The sequence below is a fragment of the Lissotriton helveticus genome, chromosome 2_1 (assembly GCF_964261635.1).
Source record: "Lissotriton helveticus chromosome 2_1, aLisHel1.1, whole genome shotgun sequence".
Classification (NCBI taxonomy): domain Eukaryota; kingdom Metazoa; phylum Chordata; class Amphibia; order Caudata; family Salamandridae; genus Lissotriton; species Lissotriton helveticus.
In genome coordinates, this window is record NC_136059.1 from 374,198,001 (window position 1) to 374,221,052 (window position 23,052).

At 47.6% G+C, this 23,052-nt stretch overlaps 1 protein-coding gene across 1 annotated transcript in view; it reads right to left on the minus strand.

Annotated features, from left to right (window-relative positions):
* The window catches only part of C9 (complement C9), a 197,202-nt gene that overhangs the window by 154,367 nt on the left and 19,783 nt on the right, over positions 1–23,052 (minus strand). Inside the window, exon 2 of the mRNA XM_078674992.1 lies at positions 2,945–3,062. Within this exon, the coding sequence (XP_078531118.1) occupies positions 2,945–3,062 (118 nt within the window). The remainder of the gene's footprint in view (positions 1–2,944; positions 3,063–23,052) is intronic.

Sequence of the window (23,052 nt, forward strand, 5' to 3'; positions counted from 1 at the left end):
CTAGCAAGACCCCCTTGCCACAGCGGCCTCTGGTTGGAGAAGGTGCCCCCCTGTTGTTCCCTGCACCAAGTGGCAGGCACCTCTTGGTGCAGGGATTAACTAAAACACCCATTCCTCTATGGGAGTTTATGCTACAGCCAGTTTACAGCTCCGTATTAGCAAAGAAGAGTTGGCTCTAATCAGTTAGGCTGAGCACCTATAACTATATAACAAAGACAAAGGCCAGAACTGATACAACAAATTAAACATAAATTTCACTCAAAAAAGGAAGAAATCTTATTTCAGCCCGAGATATTGCTAATCAATAGCGATTTATTCATTCAATTTTTAGTGATTATTTTTACGAAATTTTTTACATTTTATATACAAACACTACACCATTATTACATGTAACAAGAATCATTCACACTTATCAAACATATCACAGTCGTTCAAAATCAAACATCCATTCATACATAAATCTGACAAATCCGGACTTTACGGAAAAGCCAGAGGGGGGAAATTAGTGGAGGGAGGGGGAATGAACACAAAGGTTGCTCAGGAATTTCAGCATGTGTGGTATGGTATAATATACATATGTACACTTGGAATTTAATCACAATCGATTAAATTTAGTCAAACGCAATACGTCCAAAAGAATAAGACACCGGATTTTATCGGCATTCGACTTTAGTAAGAGCAACACTTTGTACAGAGGCCTAGGCGTTTCGAGTCCCAGCCAGAAGTTAGAAAAGGAGGACTCTCATCAGGGCCAATGAAGTATCTGAAAAACAGAAATTATCTCTATGTAAAAACAGTCTCTATGTAGAAAAGTTCTTTTAAGTGCCTGAGTGGCACTGGGGGTGAACCACCATTCCCTCAAACAGCTTACCCAAATGGTCTACGAAGCCACTTGACGGGTGTAGAGGAGCAAACAGTCACTTTTAATGATGCACAGCGAGTGGGGGCTTTATCTTTAGACGGGCGCTTTTGGGGGAGAGGTCAAACACGCCCGAGGGCGAAAGTGAGATGGGAAATGACAACTCGGCGTCAACATTATCAATATCAATAGTGTCACCTATTTTCAATCTCTCACCCAAAGTATTGACTGCAGCAGAAGAAAGTGTCCTATCGAAGGGCCTCTCTTTTGTACCATCCAAACGCACTGACTTCACTAGAATGAAAACTGAATTCATTGAGTTTTGCCGTAAACTAAGACTCTTAACTTTTTTTGCGGAAAATCCAACCACTGTAACCCCGGAAGTCACTGGGCTCCGGAATAAATCTAACTTTTGCCCCCCGGGGCATAAAACACCAAAAGAGATTCTAGTCTTTGAAAAAACTGTACTTTCTGCCATCTCTGCAATGGAAACGCAGAAAAAATATGTCAAATTTAATACCACAAAAGAACAGACTAAAGCTCTTATGGATCTACGGAATGATCCCACTATCACTATAAAGCAAGCCGACAAAGGCGGTGCTATAGTGGTGTGGGATACCGCTGACTACAACAATGAAGTCCTAAGACAATTAAATGATCAGGAATGCTATCGAAAAATTGGGAGAGATCCAACATCTGAATTACAGAACCAACTTTTCTCTATCATTAGGGAGGGCTTTGAACAAGGCTTTGTAGGCCCAAAAGAGCTGGACTTTTTACCAAAAAAATCATCCTAAGGTACCTTTATTTTATATCCTACCAAAGGTACACAAAGACCCCAATAAACCCCCAGGCAGACCTATAGTCGCGGGTTGTGACTCATTGCTCGAACCCGTCGCCAAATATGTCGACGTGTTTCTTAAACAATTCATGACCCTTGTTACATCATACTTGCAGGATACTACAGATTTCATTAACAAACTTGAAACTATAGAGTTCTGTGAAGGTAGTGACATCCTGGTCACCCTGGATGTCACTTCACTCTACACTCAGATCCCGCAGGATGAAGCGGTGGCAGTGCTCACTCACTTCCTGGAACTGAGACCAAAACCAGTACAGGTACCACAAAATTCTTGATCGATCTGGCATCTTTTGCCTTAAAAAAGAATTATTTTTCCCCCCTCTGGCTTTTCCGTAAAGTCCGGATTTGTCAGATTTATGTATGAATGGATGTTTGATTTTGAACGACTGTGATATGTTTGATAAGTGTGAATGATTCTTGTTACATGTAATAATGGTGTAGTGTTTGTATATAAAATGTAAAAATTTTCGTAAAAATAATCACTAAAAATTGAATGAATAAATCGCTATTGATTAGCAATATCTCTGGCTGAAATAAGATTTCTTCCTTTTTTGAGTGAAATTTATGTTTAATTTGTTGTATCAGTTCTGGCATTTGTCTTTGTTATATAGTTTACAGCTCCAGCACAAGCTCCCATGGAGATATGGGAGTGCGCAACCGCACCATGTGCGGTCGCATTCTGATAATGCGGTCAGGACCACTGACTGGAGGCCAGCCGGTCCCAGTTCCGCAACGGTGTCCGACATTGTATTGAGGGCCTGTGTGTCTTCCCCTGGTCTTTGCTGTGCAACAACTAAATGTGCTGTGCTGGCATACAAGATTTTCACTAGTTTTTCCTCCTGCCACATGTTGTAATCTCTGTTAGAGGTATACTCTTATAACACAAGACTTGGAATTTGCTCCTTAGCGGGTTTCCAGAGGTTTTCCTGGATTTTTAGCACACTATTTACCATGAGCAATCAAGGATGGAGAAGCTGTTGCTGACATGGGTACATTAATCACCAGAAACGGTGGACTGTGGAGATCTTCCACGATTCACAGTCATTTTATGAATGGAAATGAGAATAACACCACAATACATTAATACATGGTTTGCCATAAATTTCAGTCTATTGGTCAACTTTATAATAGATCTTTATATCGCTTCCTCATTATGTCCAGTCACATAAGGAATGATCATGTTAACATTTGGCTGATGGGCTCATAGAATACTCTACAATTACCTTTTCTTCTTTGCATGGGTCACACTCGCTCCATTCACCCCAATCGCTGAATTGGCAGTCTACTGGAGAAGGAGCGCCAACTTCTCTTCTCAGCCTATTCAAATGCTCATCTGAAAAGCTAACAGAAAAGGTTGCTTAATTAAAACACAATTGCACATTACAATCTTACAATAAATTATTACAAAACAACCATTTTTATAAAAATGTGCAGACAATACAGCTCAATGCATTTAGAAGTCTGGTGATAGGTTAATCAATAATAGGTAAAATGGTAATTACTGATCGGATCAAGGGAATTTCGTGGCACATTCATTGCTCATTTGCCCCGTGACATTTAACAGAGACTTACCATACTGGTTTATTGCACGTCACGTGGGGTTTCGAAGATGGTATCAATAAAGAAAACTTTCATGTAATGCAGAGGCATACTGCGCTGACTATATTGGTCAACAAGCAACTCACAAAACAAGACTGGGAAAGCCAATAGGTCTGGCATTGGCTGCTTGTTTTGTTATGATTTTTGTAAAACGTTATTGTTAGGCCACTGTTGGGCCCTCTCCAGTGTAGAAGAAAACATTGTCTAAAAGCAAAAGCTAAAAAGGCGCTTGTTGCCAAAATAGTTCCTGGCACCGAGGTAAATGCTTTCTGGTGGACATGGCCATGCACCTTCCAAAAGAGCAGAATGTCAAAACTCACAGCACTGTTAGCCAGCGGCTCAGGTGGGCTGGCCTATTGCATTCATAGCGTATGCTGTGGTGAGTGGATGATAAAAGAAATGAATGACACAACAGATCAATGGAGGAAGAGGGCTTCCTGGAAGCCCCTAGAAGTATATCATATGCTTCAAAGATCAAACCTGCATAAGACAGTACAGGTTATGATTTATGAGCCTCCCCCAATTGAATCAGTCCGATGTAGCAACGGTGACATTTATTTTGATGACTCTTGCAGTTAATGCATTAGGAACTCAATCATACTCATGGATTATATTATACCCTAACTGCATTCCTGTTTTTTTTAAACATGTTTTTCAGGTATAGGACCTAAAACACAGTTGTGTCAAGCTTACAATCTTCTTACCTTTGCAGTGCCACACATTCCCTCTGGAACCGTCAGGTGTGCTCATACAACGATGAGCGGGAGTGTGCAGCCCCCTTATCAATGACAAATAAAGTTCAGCCAGTATTGACAATCAAACAAGTGTACCCACTCTTCTTATAGGGAGGAGTCGGCCCCAAGTCTCCTAGGCCAGGTGGCCGCCCCCACCATATGGAAGAGTACATACAGCGTGCTCAATGGGCTGCCTGTAGAGTACCAGACGCAATAATCTCCATGTGGACCCTACTAGAGTTACAAACCTATGAGATCCTTGTTCGGGGAAATATGTTGTGTTGACACGAACGGTGACTGTGGTCTTAGAAAGATAACACTTCAGTGTCCCAGGCAGAGGCCGCGGACTGAGAGGAGGACACCCCCCGGCCCATTGGGGTCCTATGGGCCAAGTCGCGTACAGGGACGGGACCATTGGAATCTGGTGTGTCCTACAGGCAGTGTGCGTGTGACATGTCTCCGGATGGAGTTGTCCCCCACTCTGTAGAACATAGCCGTACATGGGGGAAGCAAAAGGCTGCACCTCCATGATCGAGAAGGAAGGCTTCTAATGAATGGACCCTCTAGCAGTGTGGTAAAGGGTCACCCTGGTCAGGGGCTGGAATATTTCCTGTGGACAGGGAATTTCTCCATACCCTTTCAAATGTCTCCATTTGGTCATTAAGTTGATGTATGTATGTGTTCATAAGCTGCCATGTCATGCATTGTGTGAATATTTGCATTGCCTGATGTCATGTGTGAATATTTTTTCGAAGTGGCGACCTCCAGAGTTGCAAGACACTTTAGCTACCACTAGGGCAGTGGCAGACCAGCACCTGTATTGGTGTGGGACCTCAGGGTAGAGGGTGTCCTCATGAAGGTGGGCTGTCTGACCTGTCAATTGTGAGGGCATCCCATCGTTATTGCAAACATCTGTACAGCATAAAATAGATACGGAGCATTTCCATGGGATATGCACTATGCCACAGTTGGTTGCAGGACACTTCCAGCATGTTGCATCCAGTAAGAGACTCATGTCGTGCAATCATTTCAGAGACACAGTACTTCCTATGTAGGATTTTGTAATAGCTCAGTTTTAGGCTCGATTCTCTCAATGCTTTGTCATGCCTCACTAAAAGCTCTTCCCAATCCTCATTCGAGTGTTCAAGGCCGAGAGGTTGAGACCACTATTCTGTCATGTGTCATGAGACAGAGGAAGAGAATATGTGCCTAGTTAGTAGATTCCTGACACTGCCCCCTTGAACATTCTTATTTTTCTTAGTTATTAGAGCGATGAGGATTCACACTAAATCAGAGGCGTGTGTGAAAAATGAGCGGATAGACAGTGACATAGTCTTTGGTAGTCCCAGGAATAGGTTGTACCCAATTGGAAGTCTGCCTGCGCTTCAGTGAAGGTATTCAGGCGATCCTCTGTGGCTAAGCGGTGTAAGACTAGCATTCCCCTGGTGCTGAAATGCTTCCAGTTCAGTTCTTCTCCCCAATACAGATGTGGCCATTCCCCCATAATGGCGCTGTTTAGGAAAATGCTCTCGCCTAGGAGCTAGTGCCCTTTACTTGCATACACCATTGCATTTATTATTGGGTTAGGAGTTCTCTGCCATACCTTATTATCCATGCACAGTGGATGCAGAGGTCCATCCTGCCACCAGATTTATTTCTCCAGGGATACCCTGAGCAAGTTATCCAGTAAATTATGCATCATATATTGTATTTGGGCTAGCTGGGAGGCTAACCAGTAATGTTATCCGCGGGGTAAGCAGAGCCCTCCACTCTCTATGACCCCATATAATATGTGTAACTTCAGTTAGGGTTTCCTTCCTGCCCAAATGTACTCCTTGAGCAAGCGGTTGCGATCATGCAGTATGAGTTTCTGTATATGGAGTGGGACCATAGAAAAAAAGTAGTTAAATTGCTACATTTGACCCCACAAAAAGATGTTAAGGGTCGTCCTACGGGCAAGAACTGGTTGTATGGCAAATCAATATACAAAGAGTATGCAGGTCCTAAAGTTGTCGCATGCGTGAACAGCACTAGTGTATACCCATCACAAGGGTGGTCAAAGGAATGTGAATATTCTGGATCAAGGGCCCTCACCCACACAGATGGGTGGCATGCTTCATCATTGGGCATCTCCTCATTGGGCCAACCCTGCAATGCCCATCGGGCCCCTCGGGGGGTGGGGGGGTGTGAGAAGTTGGCCTGATGTGCAGTGCTCACTATTCTAGTGATCACTATATATCAGTCCAAACAACCCTTATTGATGATTGGTTGTAAGTCAACCTTATAGACCAGCTATCCTAGTAGCATGGATACGAGCAGTCTAAGGCTAAGACTCTAGAGGGCGTGTTAAGCCAGCTGTTTTACCATCACATTACCCCTTGAACACCCAGTGAAAGGACACCACACAAGTTGTTATGAAAATAAACAGTGTATTTATTTATAACAAGACTACCCTGGCTCTTTATGAGACAGGGAGCTAAGCACACAACAAAAACTCTTACGAAAATACTTTTAAGTTAGCACGTTACACAAATGCCCGAGGGGCACGAAAAACCATATACTTTAAAAGTGGAATGCGAATTACTAGCAGGTAAGTAACAGTTCTAATAGGCTTTGGAATCGCTAGGACTGGACTAGGGAATCGTTAGATTACTACTAGGAGGCCTAGGGGACTCGGGTGCAGAGTGTGCACTCTCACGCGGGATGCGGGACAAAGTCTATGGAAGCTAGAATTCACAAAGTTAGTGTTCACGGGCGAACCCGACCTGGTGGGAAGAAAACGACAGTGGATCCTGACCCTTGGATAGTGAGGCTATGCTGGGACACCGGAGTGCCGAAGTTACCTAGCCCAGGGGCTGCAGCTGCATAGGTCTGAAAAGACGTCGGGGATCTAGTTGCCGGACCAGGAGCCTGGAAGGAAGAAGTTGCTGGCAGGCGACCAGTGAAGGAAAGTTTGATGGATCCAAGCCTGGATCAAGGAAGAAGAAAACCTGAAAGCAGAGGGGACCAAGTTCTTGAATCACTAGCCAGTGATTAAGTGGGCACCAGGATGGCACCGGGCGAAGTCACCGCAGTCAGGTGAGTGGGCGCTGCTGGGCTCTGCAGTCTCTCGGACCAGGAGGCGTTGTCGGCGACCAGGATGGAGGTGCGAGCTGTCCCACGAAGGATGAAGTCGTTGGCGTCGAAGTTACCCAGGATTGGGCAACAAGCCTTGGCTAATTCAAGCCCACGCGGTGGACTCAAAATGGCGTCTTGAGTGGACCAGGAGGGTCCAGGGTGCTCCTCTTCTGGAAGGGAGCAAGGGCCAGTCTGGAGCAACCAGACCAGCAGCAGAAATGTCGTCGGGCGTCGTCAAGAAGGCCACAAGCCTACGGGCTAGTAGCCAAACAACGCGGTGAGCAGCGGAAAGCAGAAGGGCCCCACGCAGATCGTGGAGATGCTGGGGGGCTGCACTTCGGAGCTGGAGCTGCTCAGAGTCGGGGCTTCTCGGACCCCAAAGCACTCACCAGTAGATTACTCGGCGGGCTTGCTGGAAAGAAGTCGTGCAGTCTTGCAGATGGCCGGTCCCTTGAGGTCTCGTCGCACCCACGGTTCTCAGCTGGGCTGTAGAGGTGGGTAGAGGTCAGAGGTGCCAGGGAAGCCGGTTCTCGTCGAGCTGGGCAGTCGGATTCCGGAGGAAGGACTTACAGCAGACCGCAGTGTTCTTGGATGGTGCCTGCGGATGCAGGGTGACTACTCCTTAGTCACAAGGGAGAAATCTTAGGAAGAAGTCTTGAGTTCCTTTCGCAGAAAGTAGTTTCAGGATTCAAAGATGATCTGATTTGGAAGGGGGCCAGTCTCTACCTTTATCCTGTAAAAAGGGGCTGGCACGCGACTAAGTCCTGCCCTATGGGTGGGACTAGGAGGGGGTGGTTACACCCACTTCCTTGGCGGGCTTTTCCCCAGCACAGGGTCTGGAGTGACCCTGGAACTGGTTCCAGCCAGCCTATGCACAGTGAGCACCGGGGTGCCACGTGCAGTCACCTTCCTCTAAAGCCCTGCCTACCTACAATACACAAAACCCTGTCTGGGACGGTGCTGGCACCGCCCCTGGCAGGAAACCCTTTGTCCTTATCTCCTGCTCTGGGAGGACTCCCAGCAGCAGGAGGGCAGACTTGTGTCTCGGTGGCAGCATCCATTTTGTGGATGCTAAGGCTCTGTCTGACTTTTAACCGGGTTATAGGTTACATGCATGTCGTGTCCCTCTAGAAGGGGGGAATGCTAACCCCGTCGCCAGAATTGGCGAGGGGTTAGTATTCCAATTCGTATGACACCTTACTCGACATGTTTTGATAAAGCGATACCAGAGTTGGCACATAACCGCGAGGATTATAATGCACTTAAGAGTATATGGTATGCGATATCATGGAAACGGCTAAGGGATGGATCCCGAAAGCCGCAGACAGGCTCAGCTCATGCTAGAGCACCATCTCACACGATTCCAAGCACTCTGCCTTCAGGATGGTTAAGGCCTGCTATAGGAGTGACTGATAGGAGATCTGTGTGTCCATTTTTAGGGTTAGATATAGGTATACTATATCTAAAGCAAAGGGTGAGTACACCACCTTGCCCCAGCTGTCGTGCAGCCAGTTGTGTCAGTTTTAGTTAGTCAATCCAGGGGTGGCATAATACATGCTTCAGCCCCTGGGAGACTTCTGGGTGCACCTCAGCCCTGGGTACAGGGACTTGGAGAGGGCCCAGTGCCAATTCAGTACCTGAGTACAATTTGGATAGAGAGAACAGCTAGGCTGTGGGTCTGATTAGCAGGCCCACAGCCAGGGAAAGTCGTAAACCAGTGCAGCAAAAAGCAAAAAATCTGGGTGATCATAGGATTGCAGACCCTACTCTCCTACATGACCCCCCCCCAAACTTTGGGACAATAAGCTAACCTTGACCAGGTGAGTCTTCTTGCTCTAAGTGGAAATACCTGGAGAGCCCATCAGCATTGCTGTGATCAGTCCCAGGTCTATGCTCCACTGTAAAATCCATCCCCTGTAGGGAAATGGACCACCTAAGCAGTTTGGGGTTTTCACCCTTCATCTGATTTAGCCACAAGAGGGGCTTATGGTCTGTCTGAATGGTGAAGTGAGTGCCAAACAAGTAGGCCCTCAGCTTCTTCAGGGCCCAGACCACAGCAAAGGCCTCCCTCTCAATAGCTGACCAATTTTTCTCTCTGGGTGTCAACCTCCTACTAATGAAAGCAATAGGCTGATCATTACCATCAAAATTCAGTTGAGACAGAACAGCTCCCACACCCAACTCAGAAGCATCTGTTTGGACAATGAATGGCTTGGAGTAATCTGGACTCTTGAGGATAGGTGCTGTGCACATGGCCTGCTTTAGGTCATTGAATGCTTTCTGACAGCTTGCTGTCCACTGAACTTTCTTTGGCATCTTTTTGCTTGTCAGGTCATTAAGGGGGGTCACTATGGACCCATAATTTCTGACAAACTTCCTATAGTACCCAGTCAGGCCCAAGAAAGCTCCAACCTGAGTCTGGGTGATTGGAGGAGTCCAGTCCTTGATGGCCTGTATCTTACTCTCCAGTGGCTGAACCTGGCCTCCACCTACAAGGTGGCCCAGGTATACAACCTGTGACTGCCCTATCTGGCACTTTGTGGCCTTGATAGTGAGGCCTGCCTTTTGCAGGGCCTCTAACACTTTCCTCAGGTGGACCAGGTGATCCTCCCAGGTGGAGCTAAAGACAGCAATATCGTCAAGATAAGCTGCACAGAAGTCATCCAGCCCAGTGAGGACTTGATTCACCAACCTTTGGAAGGTGGCAGGTGCATTTTTCAGTCCAAAGGGCATTACCACAAATTGATAATGCCCTCCAGGGGTAGAAAATGCTGTCTTGGGTTTGGCTTCCTCAGCTAACCTGATTTGCCAATACCCAGCTGTCAAATCAAATGTGCTTAAGAAGTTGGCAGAAGCCAATCTATCTATAAGCTCATCTGCTCTTGGTATTGGGTGGGCATCAGTCTTAGTGACTGCATTGAGGCCTCTGTAGTCTACGCAAAACCTCATCTCTCTCTTACCACCCTGGGTGTGAGGCTTTGGCACTAGAACTACTGGGCTAGCCCAAGGGCTATCTGAGGGCTCAATGACTCCCAGTTCCAACATTTTCTGCACTTCAGTTTTGATGCAGTCTCTAACATGATCAGGCTGCCTGTAGATTTTACTCTTGACAGGCAGACTGTCTCCAGTGTCAACATCATGGGTACACCAATCAGTTTGGCTGGGTGTCAGAGAGAACATATGTCGAAAGGATTGCAGAACTTGCCTGCAATCCTGTTGCTGATGTTCAGTGAGGCTGCCACAAAAGACAACACCATCAACTGACCCATCATCAGGATTCTGAGTGAGCAGGTCTGGGAGAGGGTCACTCTCTTCCTCCTGTCCCTCATCTGTGGCCATGAGCAAGCTCATGTCCTTCCTGTCAACATATGCCTTGAGCCTGTTAACATGGAGCACTCTGAGAGGGCTCCTGGGAGTTCCAAGGTCCACCAAGTAGGTAACCTCTCCCTTTTGCTCAATGATGGTGTGGGGCCCAGACCATTTGTCTTTCAGAGCTGCTGGGGCCACTGGCTCCAGCACCCACACCTTCTGTCCTGGCTGGTACACAGTCAGTACAGCCTTTTGGTCATGCCAAGCTTTTTGAAGTTCCTGGCTGGCCTCAAGGTTTTTAGATGCCTTCTCCATATACTCAGCCATCCTGGAGCGGAGACCAAGTACATAGTCCACTATGTTGGTTGCAGGCTTTTTGAGAGGTCTCTCCCATCCTTCCTTCACCAAACACAGGGGTCCTCTTACAGGATGCCCATACAGAAGCTCAAAAGGACTGTAGCCAACCCCCTTCTGTGGGACCTCTCTGTAAGCAAACAAGAGGCAGGGGATCAGGACATCCCATCTTCTCCTAAGAGGTTCAGGTAGTCCATGAATCATCCCTTTCAGGGTCCTGTTGAATCTCTCAACAAGCCCATTGCATTGTGGATGATAGGGTGTGGTGAACTTGTAGTTCACACCACACTCTTTCCACATGGCAGTCAGATATCCTGACATGAAGTTTGTACCTCTGTCAGAAACGACCTCCTTAGGGAAACCCACTCTGGAGAACACTCCAACTAGGGCTCTTGCCACTACAGGGGCTGTAGTGGTCCTAAGGGGAATAGCCTCAGGATACCTGGTGGCATGGTCCACCACCACCAGTATAAACTTGTGTCCTGATGCTGTCTGGGGTTCCATTGGACCAACAATGTCAATCCCCACTCTTTCAAAGGGAACCCCCACCACAGGTAGTGGTATGAGGGGGGCCTTTGTTGTGCCACCTGACTTACCACTGGCTTGGCAAGTGACACATGAGCGACAAAACTCCTTGGTATTCTCATTCATATGGGGCCAGTGAAAGTGTGAGACAAGCCTGTCCCAAGTCTTTGTCTGACCTAAATGACCTGCAAGGGGAATCTCATGGGCCAAGGTGAGAAGGAAACCTCTCAGAGACAAGGGGATGACCAGCCTCCTGGTTGCACCAGGCTTGGGGTCTCTTGACTCAGAGTACAGGAGTCCATCTTCCCAGTATACCCTGTGGGCACCTGTGGCATTCCCTGCAGCCTCAGCAGCAGCCTGCTGTCTGAGGGGTTCAAGGGAAGGGCAGCTCAACTGTTCCTTCCCCAGGTCTGCTCTGGAGGGTCCCCCTGAGCCCAGAAACTCAACTTGATCAAGTTCAAGCTCTTTAGGCTCAGTTTCCCTCAGCTCTTCTAGATCAGCCTCCTCAGAGACTTGATCCTCAACCTGGGGCAAGGGGGAAGGCAAAGCCTTACCCTTACTGCTCTTCTTCTTGGAAGGTGTCTGGTCCATAATTTCAGGATCCAGCACCTGTTCAGTGGGGCATTTTCTGGCCTGTGACCTAGTCACAGCAAGCACATGTGCTGGCAAGCCTAACATCTCCATGTGAGTCCTCTGCTCCACTTCTGACCATTGTGATGACTCCAAATCATTGCCCAACAAACAATCAACTGGGAGGTCTGAACTGACTACAACTTTCTTTTGTCCCTTCACTCCACCCCAGGAGAAAGCTACAATTGCCACACTATGACTAGTAGTGACATTGCTGGCATTGGTCACCAGGAAATCAGTACCTGGCATGATCTGTCCAGGGTCCACAAAGTTAGGTGTCACCATGGTGACACTGGCACAAGTGTCCCTATAGGCCTGAGCCATCTTGCCATTAATCAAAGGTGTCTGCCTGTATTTGCCCAAAGTATTGGGACTTATTTCAGGGGATATATCCATATCCCCTGTACAGACAAGGACAGCCTGAGTGAGTGTGCCAACTAAGTTGTCAGACCCCTCAGTACCCAAGGTTAACCCAACTAATGCCTTGGGAGTGACACTACCACTACTGACTGTACTAGGGGGTGCAGTTGCTTTAGGAGCTGTAGTGGCAGGAGTTTGTCCTCCTCCTCTTTTGGTGCACTCACTAAACCAGTGAGATTTACTTTTGCAGTACTGGCACCACCTTTTTGACTGGCCTTCTTGAGTCTTCTTTTTCTGGGAAGCCTGACCCCCACCCTCTTTGGTTTGTTGGGGACCTGGTGAAGACTTCTGGTCATTTTGCTCATTCTTAACATTACCCTTCTGGTCTGCTTTCTTCTGACCACCCTGGTTCTGGTTCTGGTTCTGCTTGATCCTTGTCCTGACCCATTTGTCTGCCTTCTTTCCCAATTCTTGGGGAGAGGTCAGATCTGAATCAACAAGGTGCTGGTGCAGCAACTGGTTCTGACAATTGTTCAAAATTTGTTCTCTCATCATTAGATTATACAATCCTGTGTAATCTGTAACCTTGCTACCCAGCAACCAGCCCTCCAAAGCCTTAGTGGCACAATCCACAAAATCAGACCAGTCCTGAGACTGAGTTTTCTGGGTGTCTCTGAACAGCAACCTGTACTGCTCAGTGGTTAAACCAAACCCATCAACCAGTGTATTCTTCAGGACCTGGTAATTGTTAGCATCCTCCACTCTTGTAGTGAGGAGCTTATCTCTACCTTTACCATCAAAGGAGAGCCACAGTATAGCTGCCCACTGACTCTGGGGAATGTTCTGCACAGTGCAGGCCCTCTCCAGAGCAGCCATCCATTTCTGGATGTCATCCCCTTGCTTAAAGGGGGGCACTATTTTAGTCAGGTGTTTAGTATCTAAACCCTTCTCTCTATCTCTTGGGAGATTGCTGCCACCAGTGGGAGCTAGCCCACTCATCTGCTGCTCTCTTGCCAGGGCAAGCTTCTCTTTGGCCAGGGCAATTTCTTCCCTTTCAATCCTCAGTTCAGCTTGTCTCATCCTAGCTTCATGCTCCTTTCTCTGAGGGGAAGTAAATCTCCTCTGTGGAGGATTCCTTCTCCCCTGAGAAGAGGCATTAGAGTGCAGAGATCTATTGGAGTCCCTAGAAAGAGATCTATCTCTCCTAACTCCAAGGTTAGGCCCACTTCGGGTTAGTACTGGGGGGCCCCCAGATCCTAGCCCAAGTAAGTCTAAGTTGGTCCTAGTTAGCCTTCTGACTACCTCAAGACCTTTGTCTACCTCATCCCCAGAGAGTACCTCCTGATCCTCCTCCTCAACTGCTGAATCAGTGTTGGGGAGGTCTGGATCCCCAGAGGTTCCCTCTAAGGCTGGCATGCTCTCATGTAACTGAGAGAGCTTTCTGGCATCATATGTCTCTAAGAGACCTATCAGAAAGGGAATGGTGGGGTTAGACCCCTGCTTCAGTTTCCTGGAGACACAGATTTGTCTCATCTCCTGAAAGCTGAGAGCTGCATATCTTGAAGTGACCTGTGGAGGGTCAACACTGACCAGGGGAGTCTCAGTAGAGTCCCCCTGAGTCGACATGCTTTTCTAGTGAGGTGTAAGTGGTGCACTTACCTACACTATATGTTTGCCTACTGATCCCTTGCTAGAGTTGTAGTTTAGGGTGTGCTAGGCCCTAGGAGCTACAACAGCTGGTTCAGTAGAACTCAGAGTATTCTAAGCTAAGTTATATGTACCTTTAGTACTTATGTGATCTTTCACAAGATATTCTTAGGATATGTGTGGTAAAACAACAGCAAGCTCAAATCCCAACCGCTGCTCACCAATGTGAGAAGTTGGCCTGATGTGCAGTGCTCACTATTCTAGTGATCACTATATATCAGTCCAAACAACCCTTATTGATGATTGGTTGTAAGTCAACCTTATAGACCAGCTATCCTAGTAGCATGGATACGAGCAGTCTAAGGCTAAGACTCTAGAGGGCGTGTTAAGCCAGCTGTTTTACCATCACATTACCCCTTGAACACCCAGTGAAAGGACACCACACAAGTTGTTATGAAAATAAACAGTGTATTTATTTATAACAAGACTACCCTGGCTCTTTATGAGACAGGGAGCTAAGCACACAACAAAAACTCTTACAAAAATACTTTTAAGTTAGCACGTTACACAAATGCCCGAGGGGCACGAAAAACCATATACTTTAAAAGTGGAATGCGAATTACTAGCAGGTAAGTAACAGTTCTAATAGGCTTTGGAATCGCTAGGACTGGACTAGGGAATCGTTAGATTACTACTAGGAGGCCTAGGGGACTCGGGTGCAGAGTGTGCACTCTCACGCGGGATGCGGGACAAAGTCTATGGAAGCTAGAATTCACAAAGTTAGTGTTCACGGGCGAACCCGACCTGGTGGGAAGAAAACGACAGTGGATCCTGACCCTTGGATAGTGAGGCTATGCTGGGACACCGGAGTGCCGAAGTTACCTAGCCCAGGGGCTGCAGCTGCATAGGTCTGAAAAGACGTCGGGGATCTCGTTGCCGGACCAGGAGCCTGGAAGGAAGAAGTTGCTGGCAGGCGACCAGTGAAGGAAAGTTCGATGGATCCAAGCCTGGATCAAGGAAGAAGAAAACCTGAAAGCAGAGGGGACCAAGTTCTTGAATCACTAGCCAGTGATTAAGTGGGCACCAGGATGGCACCGGGCGAAGTCACCGCAGTCAGGTGAGTGGGCGCTGCTGGGCTCTGCAGTCTCTCGGACCAGGAGGCGTTGTCGGCGACCAGGATGGAGGTGCGAGCTGTCCCACGAAGGATGAAGTCGTTGGCGTCGAAGTTACCCAGGATTGGGCAACAAGCCTTGGCTAATTCAAGCCCACGCGGTGGACTCAAAATGGCGTCTTGAGTGGACCAGGAGGGTCCAGGGTGCTCCTCTTCTGGAAGGGAGCAAGGGCCAGTCTGGAGCAACCAGACCAGCAGCAGAAATGTCGTCGGGCGTCGTCAAGAAGGCCACAAGCCTACGGGCTAGTAGCCAAACAACGCGGTGAGCAGCGGAAAGCAGAAGGGCCCCACGCAGATCGTGGAGATGCTGGGGGGCTGCACTTCGGAGCTGGAGCTGCTCAGAGTCGGGGCTTCTCGGACCCCAAAGCACTCACCAGTAGATTACTCGGCGGGCTTGCTGGAAAGAAGTCGTGCAGTCTTGCAGATGGCCGGTCCCTTGAGGTCTCGTCGCACCCACGGTTCTCAGCTGGGCTGTAGAGGTGGGTAGAGGTCAGAGGTGCCAGGGAAGCCGGTTCTCGTCGAGCTGGGCAGTCGGATTCCGGAGGAAGGACTTACAGCAGACCGCAGTGTTCTTGGATGGTGCCTGCGGATGCAGGGTGACTACTCCTTAGTCACAAGGGAGAAATCTTAGGAAGAAGTCTTGAGTTCCTTTCGCAGAAAGTAGTTTCAGGATTCAAAGATGATCTGATTTGGAAGGGGGCCAGTCTCTACCTTTATCCTGTAAAAAGGGGCTGGCACGCGACTAAGTCCTGCCCTATGGGTGGGACTAGGAGGGGGGTGGTTACACCCACTTCCTTGGCGGGCTTTTCCCCAGCACAGGGTCTGGAGTGACCCTGGAACTGGTTCCAGCCAGCCTATGCACAGTGAGCACCGGGGTGCCACGTGCAGTCACCTTCCTCTAAAGCCCTGCCTACCTACAATACACAAAACCCTGTCTGGGACGGTGCTGGCACCGCCCCTGGCAGGAAACCCTTTGTCCTTATCTCCTGCTCTGGGAGGACTCCCAGCAGCAGGAGGGCAGACTTGTGTCTCGGTGGCAGCATCCATTTTGTGGATGCTAAGGCTCTGTCTGACTTTTAACCGGGTTATAGGTTACATGCATGTCGTGTCCCTCTAGAAGGGGGGAATGCTAACCCCGTCGCCAGAATTGGCGAGGGGTTAGTATTCCAATTCGTATGACACCTTACTCGACATGTTTTGATAAAGCGATACCAGAGTTGGCACATAACCGCGAGGATTATAATGCACTTAAGAGTATATGGTATGCGATATCATGGAAACGGCTAAGGGATGGATCCCGAAAGCCGCAGACAGGCTCAGCTCATGCTAGAGCACCATCTCACACGATTCCAAGCACTCTGCCTTCAGGATGGTTAAGGCCTGCTATAGGAGTGACTGATAGGAGATCTGTGTGTCCATTTTTAGGGTTAGATATAGGTATACTATATCTAAAGCAAAGGGTGAGTACACCACCTTGCCCCAGCTGTCGTGCAGCCAGTTGTGTCAGTTTTAGTTAGTCAATCCAGGGGTGGCATAATACATGCTTCAGCCCCTGGGAGACTTCTGGGTGCACCTCAGCCCTGGGTACAGGGACTTGGAGAGGGCCCAGTGCCAATTCAGTACCTGAGTACAATTTGGATAGAGAGAACAGCTAGGCTGTGGGTCTGATTAGCAGGCCCACAGCCAGGGAAAGTCGTAAACCAGTGCAGCAAAAAGCAAAAAATCTGGGTGATCATAGGATTGCAGACCCTACTCTCCTACAGGGGGGGGCTGTTTGCCAGAGATCTTTTCAAATGAGCAAGCCTATGGGGGGGGGGGGTGCTAGAAGAGAAGAATAGAAGGGAAGTACAGTCAGTTCTTGTCAAGATTAAAACAGAGTGAACCAAGACAGGAACATGTTTTCTTTCTCGTTTATACCAAGAGATTGTTTTAAACATAGGTCAACATAATACGTGCCCAATCCGAATAAAACACATGTGAAGTGTAGCTGAGCTAATATCTCTTACTGAAACTATATTTAAAAGAGGTAAAGAATTCCGACCCTTTCGAAGTAATAATCAGGCCCCTTAGGTATTGCAGGGAAAAACGGAGTGTGGGCGGTCTGGGGTCGGATGACCTACCCACTCACTGTAATCCTGGAGGAGCCTCAAGGGTTTCTGTGAGGGGATAGGTCATCCAGCAAAGGGTCAGAATTGTTTCCCTCTCGTCATGATAGTTTCAGTAAGAGATATTGGATCAACCACACTCCACAGGTTGTTTATTCGATTGGGCACTTTACCAATTTGAACACCTGTCCCAGTCTCTTGTAGGTTAGGTTATTTGATGGTCCTGATGAATTGCCACAAAACATTCATGACTTTGTTTAAGGCAAGAAACATGAGGACACATATTTAACTCTATCCCTTGAGATAAACAAGAGGGAACATTACTTTTTGTCTAGTTTCACTGTGCTTTAATCCTGACCAGGACCACCACGACAATAACATAGCGACAAGGTGGCCTTTTGTCATTTTTACTCACACATAGAGGCTGGGTCAATAGCACACAGACATGGAGATGGAGCCACTGACAACAGCACATGCACAGTAACATGAGGGTACTGATTGTGGCAATGATACAGACGCATTGGCACTTGAAACACAGACCCGGAACACTATCGCTGACCGAAGGAATAGTCGACCTAAGTAGATGCACTGACACAAGATGAGGGTTCAAGGGAATAGGTGACCTAAACAGATACACTGACACAGGATGAGGCTTCAAGGGAATAGGCGAACTAAACAGATACACTGACACAGGATGAGGGTCCAAGGGAATAGGTGACCTAAGTAGATGCACTGACACAAGATGAGGGTTCAAGGGAATAGGTGACCTAAACAGATACACTGACACAGGATGAGGCTTCAAGGGAATAGGCGAACTAAACAGATACACTGACACAGGATGAGGGTTCAAGGGAATAGGCGAACTAAACAGATACACTGACACAGGATGAGGGTTCAAGGGAATAGGCTAAATAAACAGATACACTGGCACAGGATGAGGGTTCAAGGGAATAGGCAAACTAAACAGATACACTGACACAGGATGAGGGTTCAAGGGAATAGGCTAAATAAACAGATACACTTACACAGGATGAGGGTCCAATGGAATAGGCGAACTAAACAGATACACTGACACAGGATGAGGGTCCAAGGGAATAGGTGACCTAAACAGATACACTGACACAGGATGAGGGTTCAAGGGAATAGGCGAACTAAACAGATACACTGACACAGGATGAGGGTTCAAGGGAATAGGCTAAATAAACAGATACACTGGCACAGGATGAGGGTTCAAGGGAATAGGCAAACTAAACAGATACACTGACACAGGATGAGGGTTCAAGGGAATAGGCTAAATAAACAGATACACTTACACAGGATGAGGGTCCAATGGAATAGGCGAACTAAACAGATACACTGACACAGGATGAGGGTCCAAGGGAATAGGTGACCTAAACAGATACACTGACACAGGATGAGGGTTCAAGGGAATAGGCTAAATAAACAGATACACTGACACAGGATGAGGGTTCAAGGGAATAGGCGAACTAAACAGATACACTGACACAGGATGAGGGTCCAAGGGAATAGGTGACCTAAACAGATACACTGACACAGGATGAGGGTTCAAGGGAATAGGTGACCTAAACAGATACACTGACACAGGATGAGGGTTCAAGGGAATAGGTGACCTAAACAGATACACTGACACAAGATGAGGGTTCAAGGGAATAGGCTAAATAAACAGATACACTTACACAGGATGAGGGTCCAATGGAATAGGCTAAATAAACAGATACACTTACACAGGATGAGGGTTCAAGGGAATAGGCTAAATAAACAGATACACTGAGACAGGATGAGGGTCCAATGGAATAGGCGAACTAAACATATATACTGACTCAGGATGAGGGTTCAAGGGAATAGGTGAATTAAACAGATATAATGACACAGGATGGGGGGTCAAGGGACTAGGCGAACTAAACAGATACACTGACACAGGATGAGGGTTCAAGGGAATAGGCGAACTAAACAGATACACCGACACAGGATGAGGGTTCAAGGGAATAGGCTAAATAAACAGATACACTGACTTAGGATGAGGTTTCAAGGGACTAGAGACCTAAACAGATACACTGGCTCAGGATGAGGGTTCAGGAAAATAGGCAAAATAAACAGATACACTGACACAGGATGAGGGTCCAAGGGAATAGGTGAAATAAACAGATACACTGACACAGGATGAGGGTCCAAGGGAATAGGTGAAATAAACAGATACACTGACACAGGATGAGGGTCCAAGGGAATGGGTGAAATAAACAGATACACTGACACAGGATGAGGGTTCAAGGGAATAGGCGAACTAAACAGATACACTGACACAGGATGAGCGTGCAAGGGAATAGGCTAAATAAACAGATACACTGACACAGGATGAGGGTCCAAGGGAATAGGAGACCTAAACAGATACACTGACACAGGATGAGGGTTCAAGGGAATAGGTGACCTAAACAGATACACTGTCTCAGGATGAGGGTTCAAGGGAATACGCGAACTAAACAGATACACTGACACAGGATGGGGGTTCAAGGGTCTGGACGAACTAAACAGATACACTGAATCAGAATGAAAGTTCAACGGAATAGGCAAACAACAGATACATTGACACAGGATGAGGGTTCAAGGGAATAGGTGAACTAAACAGATACACTGACACATGATGAGGGTTCAAGGGAATAGGTGAAATAAACAGATACACTGACACAGGATGAGGGTTCAAGGGAATAGGCGAAATGCACAGATACACTGACACAGGATGAGGGTCCAAGGGAATAGGTGAACTAAACAGATACACTGACACATGATGAGGGTTCAAGGGAATAGGCGAAATGCACAGATACACTGACACAGGATGAGGGTCCAAGGGAACAGGCGAACTAAACAGATACATAGTGCAAGGGTGTCTGCGTTGAGGGTAAGATTGTTTATGTGCGGGAAGGTCTCCCTTCCTGCACATAAACAATCTTTAAATGCCGTTTTGTAACTTCTAGTGTGCTACTTAATGCAGCACACATAGAAGTTGCAAAACATCATGTTTTTTTAAATGATTGTGTATGTGCAGGAAGGGACACTTTCCTGCACATAAACAATCAAAGGCGTTTTGCTGTTTCTAGGTGTGCTGCACAAAGCAACACACATGGAAACAGCAAAAACGAGGAGAAATTAAACATTTCTCCTTGTTTCGCCAGGTTAAAAGCAGGATTTCCCTGGTCTTAATTGTGGCACTGCCTCCTATTTATGCCACCCTTGTAAATAGGGGGCAGCATCAAAATGAATGGGTGTTGCTGTGGGCGTTCCACGGCAGCCCCCATTGCCCTCCCCTTTCACATTAAGTGTGCCTGAAAGAGTGCCTTATTTACAAGGCAGCGTTAAGCCATGTTAAGTGGCTTAACACTGCCTTGTAAAAAAGGCGTAGCTCCTATCGCCACCACAACGCCCAGAAAAGTGACATTGTGGTGGCGATAGGGGCTTGTAAATATTCTCCTTTGTCTCTTAAAAGCTCTCTTCTGGTAGCTGTCAGTTTGTTAAAAAAATATGGTGCATTGAGTATAAGGAGATAATTTGGGAGGGGGCCTCGAAATTTCTACGTGCCTCCACAAGGTTTAATTCGGCACGGCTGTAGTGGGGAGAATGCAAAATTGATGCTGAGGCAGGGAGACTTAAATTGCCAGTGGGTCACTGACCTGGGGTACAAAGGCATTCGTATGGGGACAAACAGTGGCATTGGAACGTAGGGTCTGAGGAGACACTGACGTAAATATACGGAAAAAGGGCACTGACATGGAAACATTAGCATACTGATCGTAGGAGACATTGCCATTGACAATGAGTCACGGTCACAGCTACATGACTGAGGGGACATAGACACTAGGACATATATGCGGGGATACCTGACACCTGGACATAGCAATTAAGTCTCTGGGATCAAGTCATGAGGGCACAGGCAATGACACAGGGGTCTGGATTAAACAACAAAATCAGGGTCACGGAGGCTGGAAGACTGCAGATTCTGGTAGGCCCTGGGCATTGAGTAATTGCCACATGTTAGTTCCCATTGCCTGATATATAATACTCCTCTATCAACCATTTAAGGACCTCTTCACAAATCCAACGGTTTACACATACACCACTCTACCGGCCACTACAAATGCCCTGATGTTTCGAGACGCAGGTCTGAAAACATAGCACCTCGTTTTACAAGGAACAAAACCGCATCTGGAGAAACTGCGAATGACTTCATGCAGGGCTGCAGGGAGAGATGCAGGCTGCCCCGCCCTTACGGCACCACACGGGGAACAGACACTACACCCCAGGCTTTGCATCCGCCTGCTTTGAATCTCCCCTCTCCTCTGTCCCTGACCCGCAGCACCCCCACAAGCTCCCATGTACGACCTATTGAAAGTAGGCAGTAAATGGAAGTGACAAACGAAGGTTCTAGAATTCGGAATGATAGGCGGAAAAGGACCCACTATTCCCAGGTATTTTTGTTATTCACAAATCTCGTGTTAACAGCTTGCAGTGCCCACTATTAGCCAGTATTAGGTGCGGGTTTACCAGCCAGAATTGGCCAGCTCACACTCCAGATATCCCCACACCAAATAATGGGGCAATAGTAATGAGGCAAATGAGGAAAAATGACTGAGTGAACATATTGCACATTCTTTTTTCCCTCCTATCAAAAAAGACAACAAATCAAAACAAACAACCAGATACTGGCAACATGGTGGAGTGTTAAACAAATAAGGGGAAGAAGTGAGGAGGAGAGAAAAAACAAAGAGGTGGAGACCTTTGCAGTCTGTTTAGTCGGGGGTGGGGGGGGGGGGGGGGGGAATTAAGCGATTGTTCCAGACTGCCAGACCTGGTAGGTTGAACCATGGCTCAAAGTTCTCGCCGTCCTCCGCTACTAGACTGTTTCAGTGTGGATCTGGAAATTCTTTGGGGCCTTTTCTTTTTCACCAAGTCGGGGAAATGTCTTCAGGGGTGGCTCCTCTGCTAAGGCGGAGGAGCATCGCCCCACAGGGAAAATAAATGATAATCAATCAATCAATCACAGCATTTATAAAGCGCGCTACATACCTGTGAGGGTCTCAAGGCGCTGGGGGTGGCAGGGGAGGGGGGGGGGGCGCTACTGATCGAAGAGCCAGGTCTTGAGGAGTTTTCTGAAGGCCAGCAGGTCCTGAGTCTGTCGTAGGCTGGTGTGGAGAGCGTTCCAGGTCTTGGCGGCGAGGTAGGAGAAGGATCTGCCACCGGCGGTGGTTTTCCAGATACGAGGAACTGTGGCGAGGGCGAGGTTGGCTGAGCGGAGGTTTCGGGTGGGGGTGTGGAAGCTGAGTCGGTTGTTGAGATATGTGGGTCCGGTGTTGTGGAGTGCCTTGTGTGCGTGGATGAGGAGCTTGAAGGTGATCCTCTTGTTGATGGGGAGCCACTGCAGGCCTCTCAGGTGGGGTGTGTTGTGGCTGCGTCGGGGGACGTCGAGGATCAGTCGTGCCGAGGCGTTCTGGATTCGTTGAAGTCGTCTCAGGAGCTTGGTTGTTGTTCCTGAGTAGAGGGCGTTCCCGTAGTCGAGTCTGCTGGTGATGAGGGCCTGGGTGACGGTTTTTCTCGTGTCGGGGGAGATTCATTTGAAGATCCTGCGGAGCATGCAGAGGGTGTTGAAGCAGGACGCGGAGATGGTGTTGACTTGCCTGGTCATGGAGAGGGTGGAGTCGAGGATGACCCCCAGGTTGCGTGCGTGGTCTGTGGGTTCACAATATTATTATCATTTTATTTTTCATTACTAG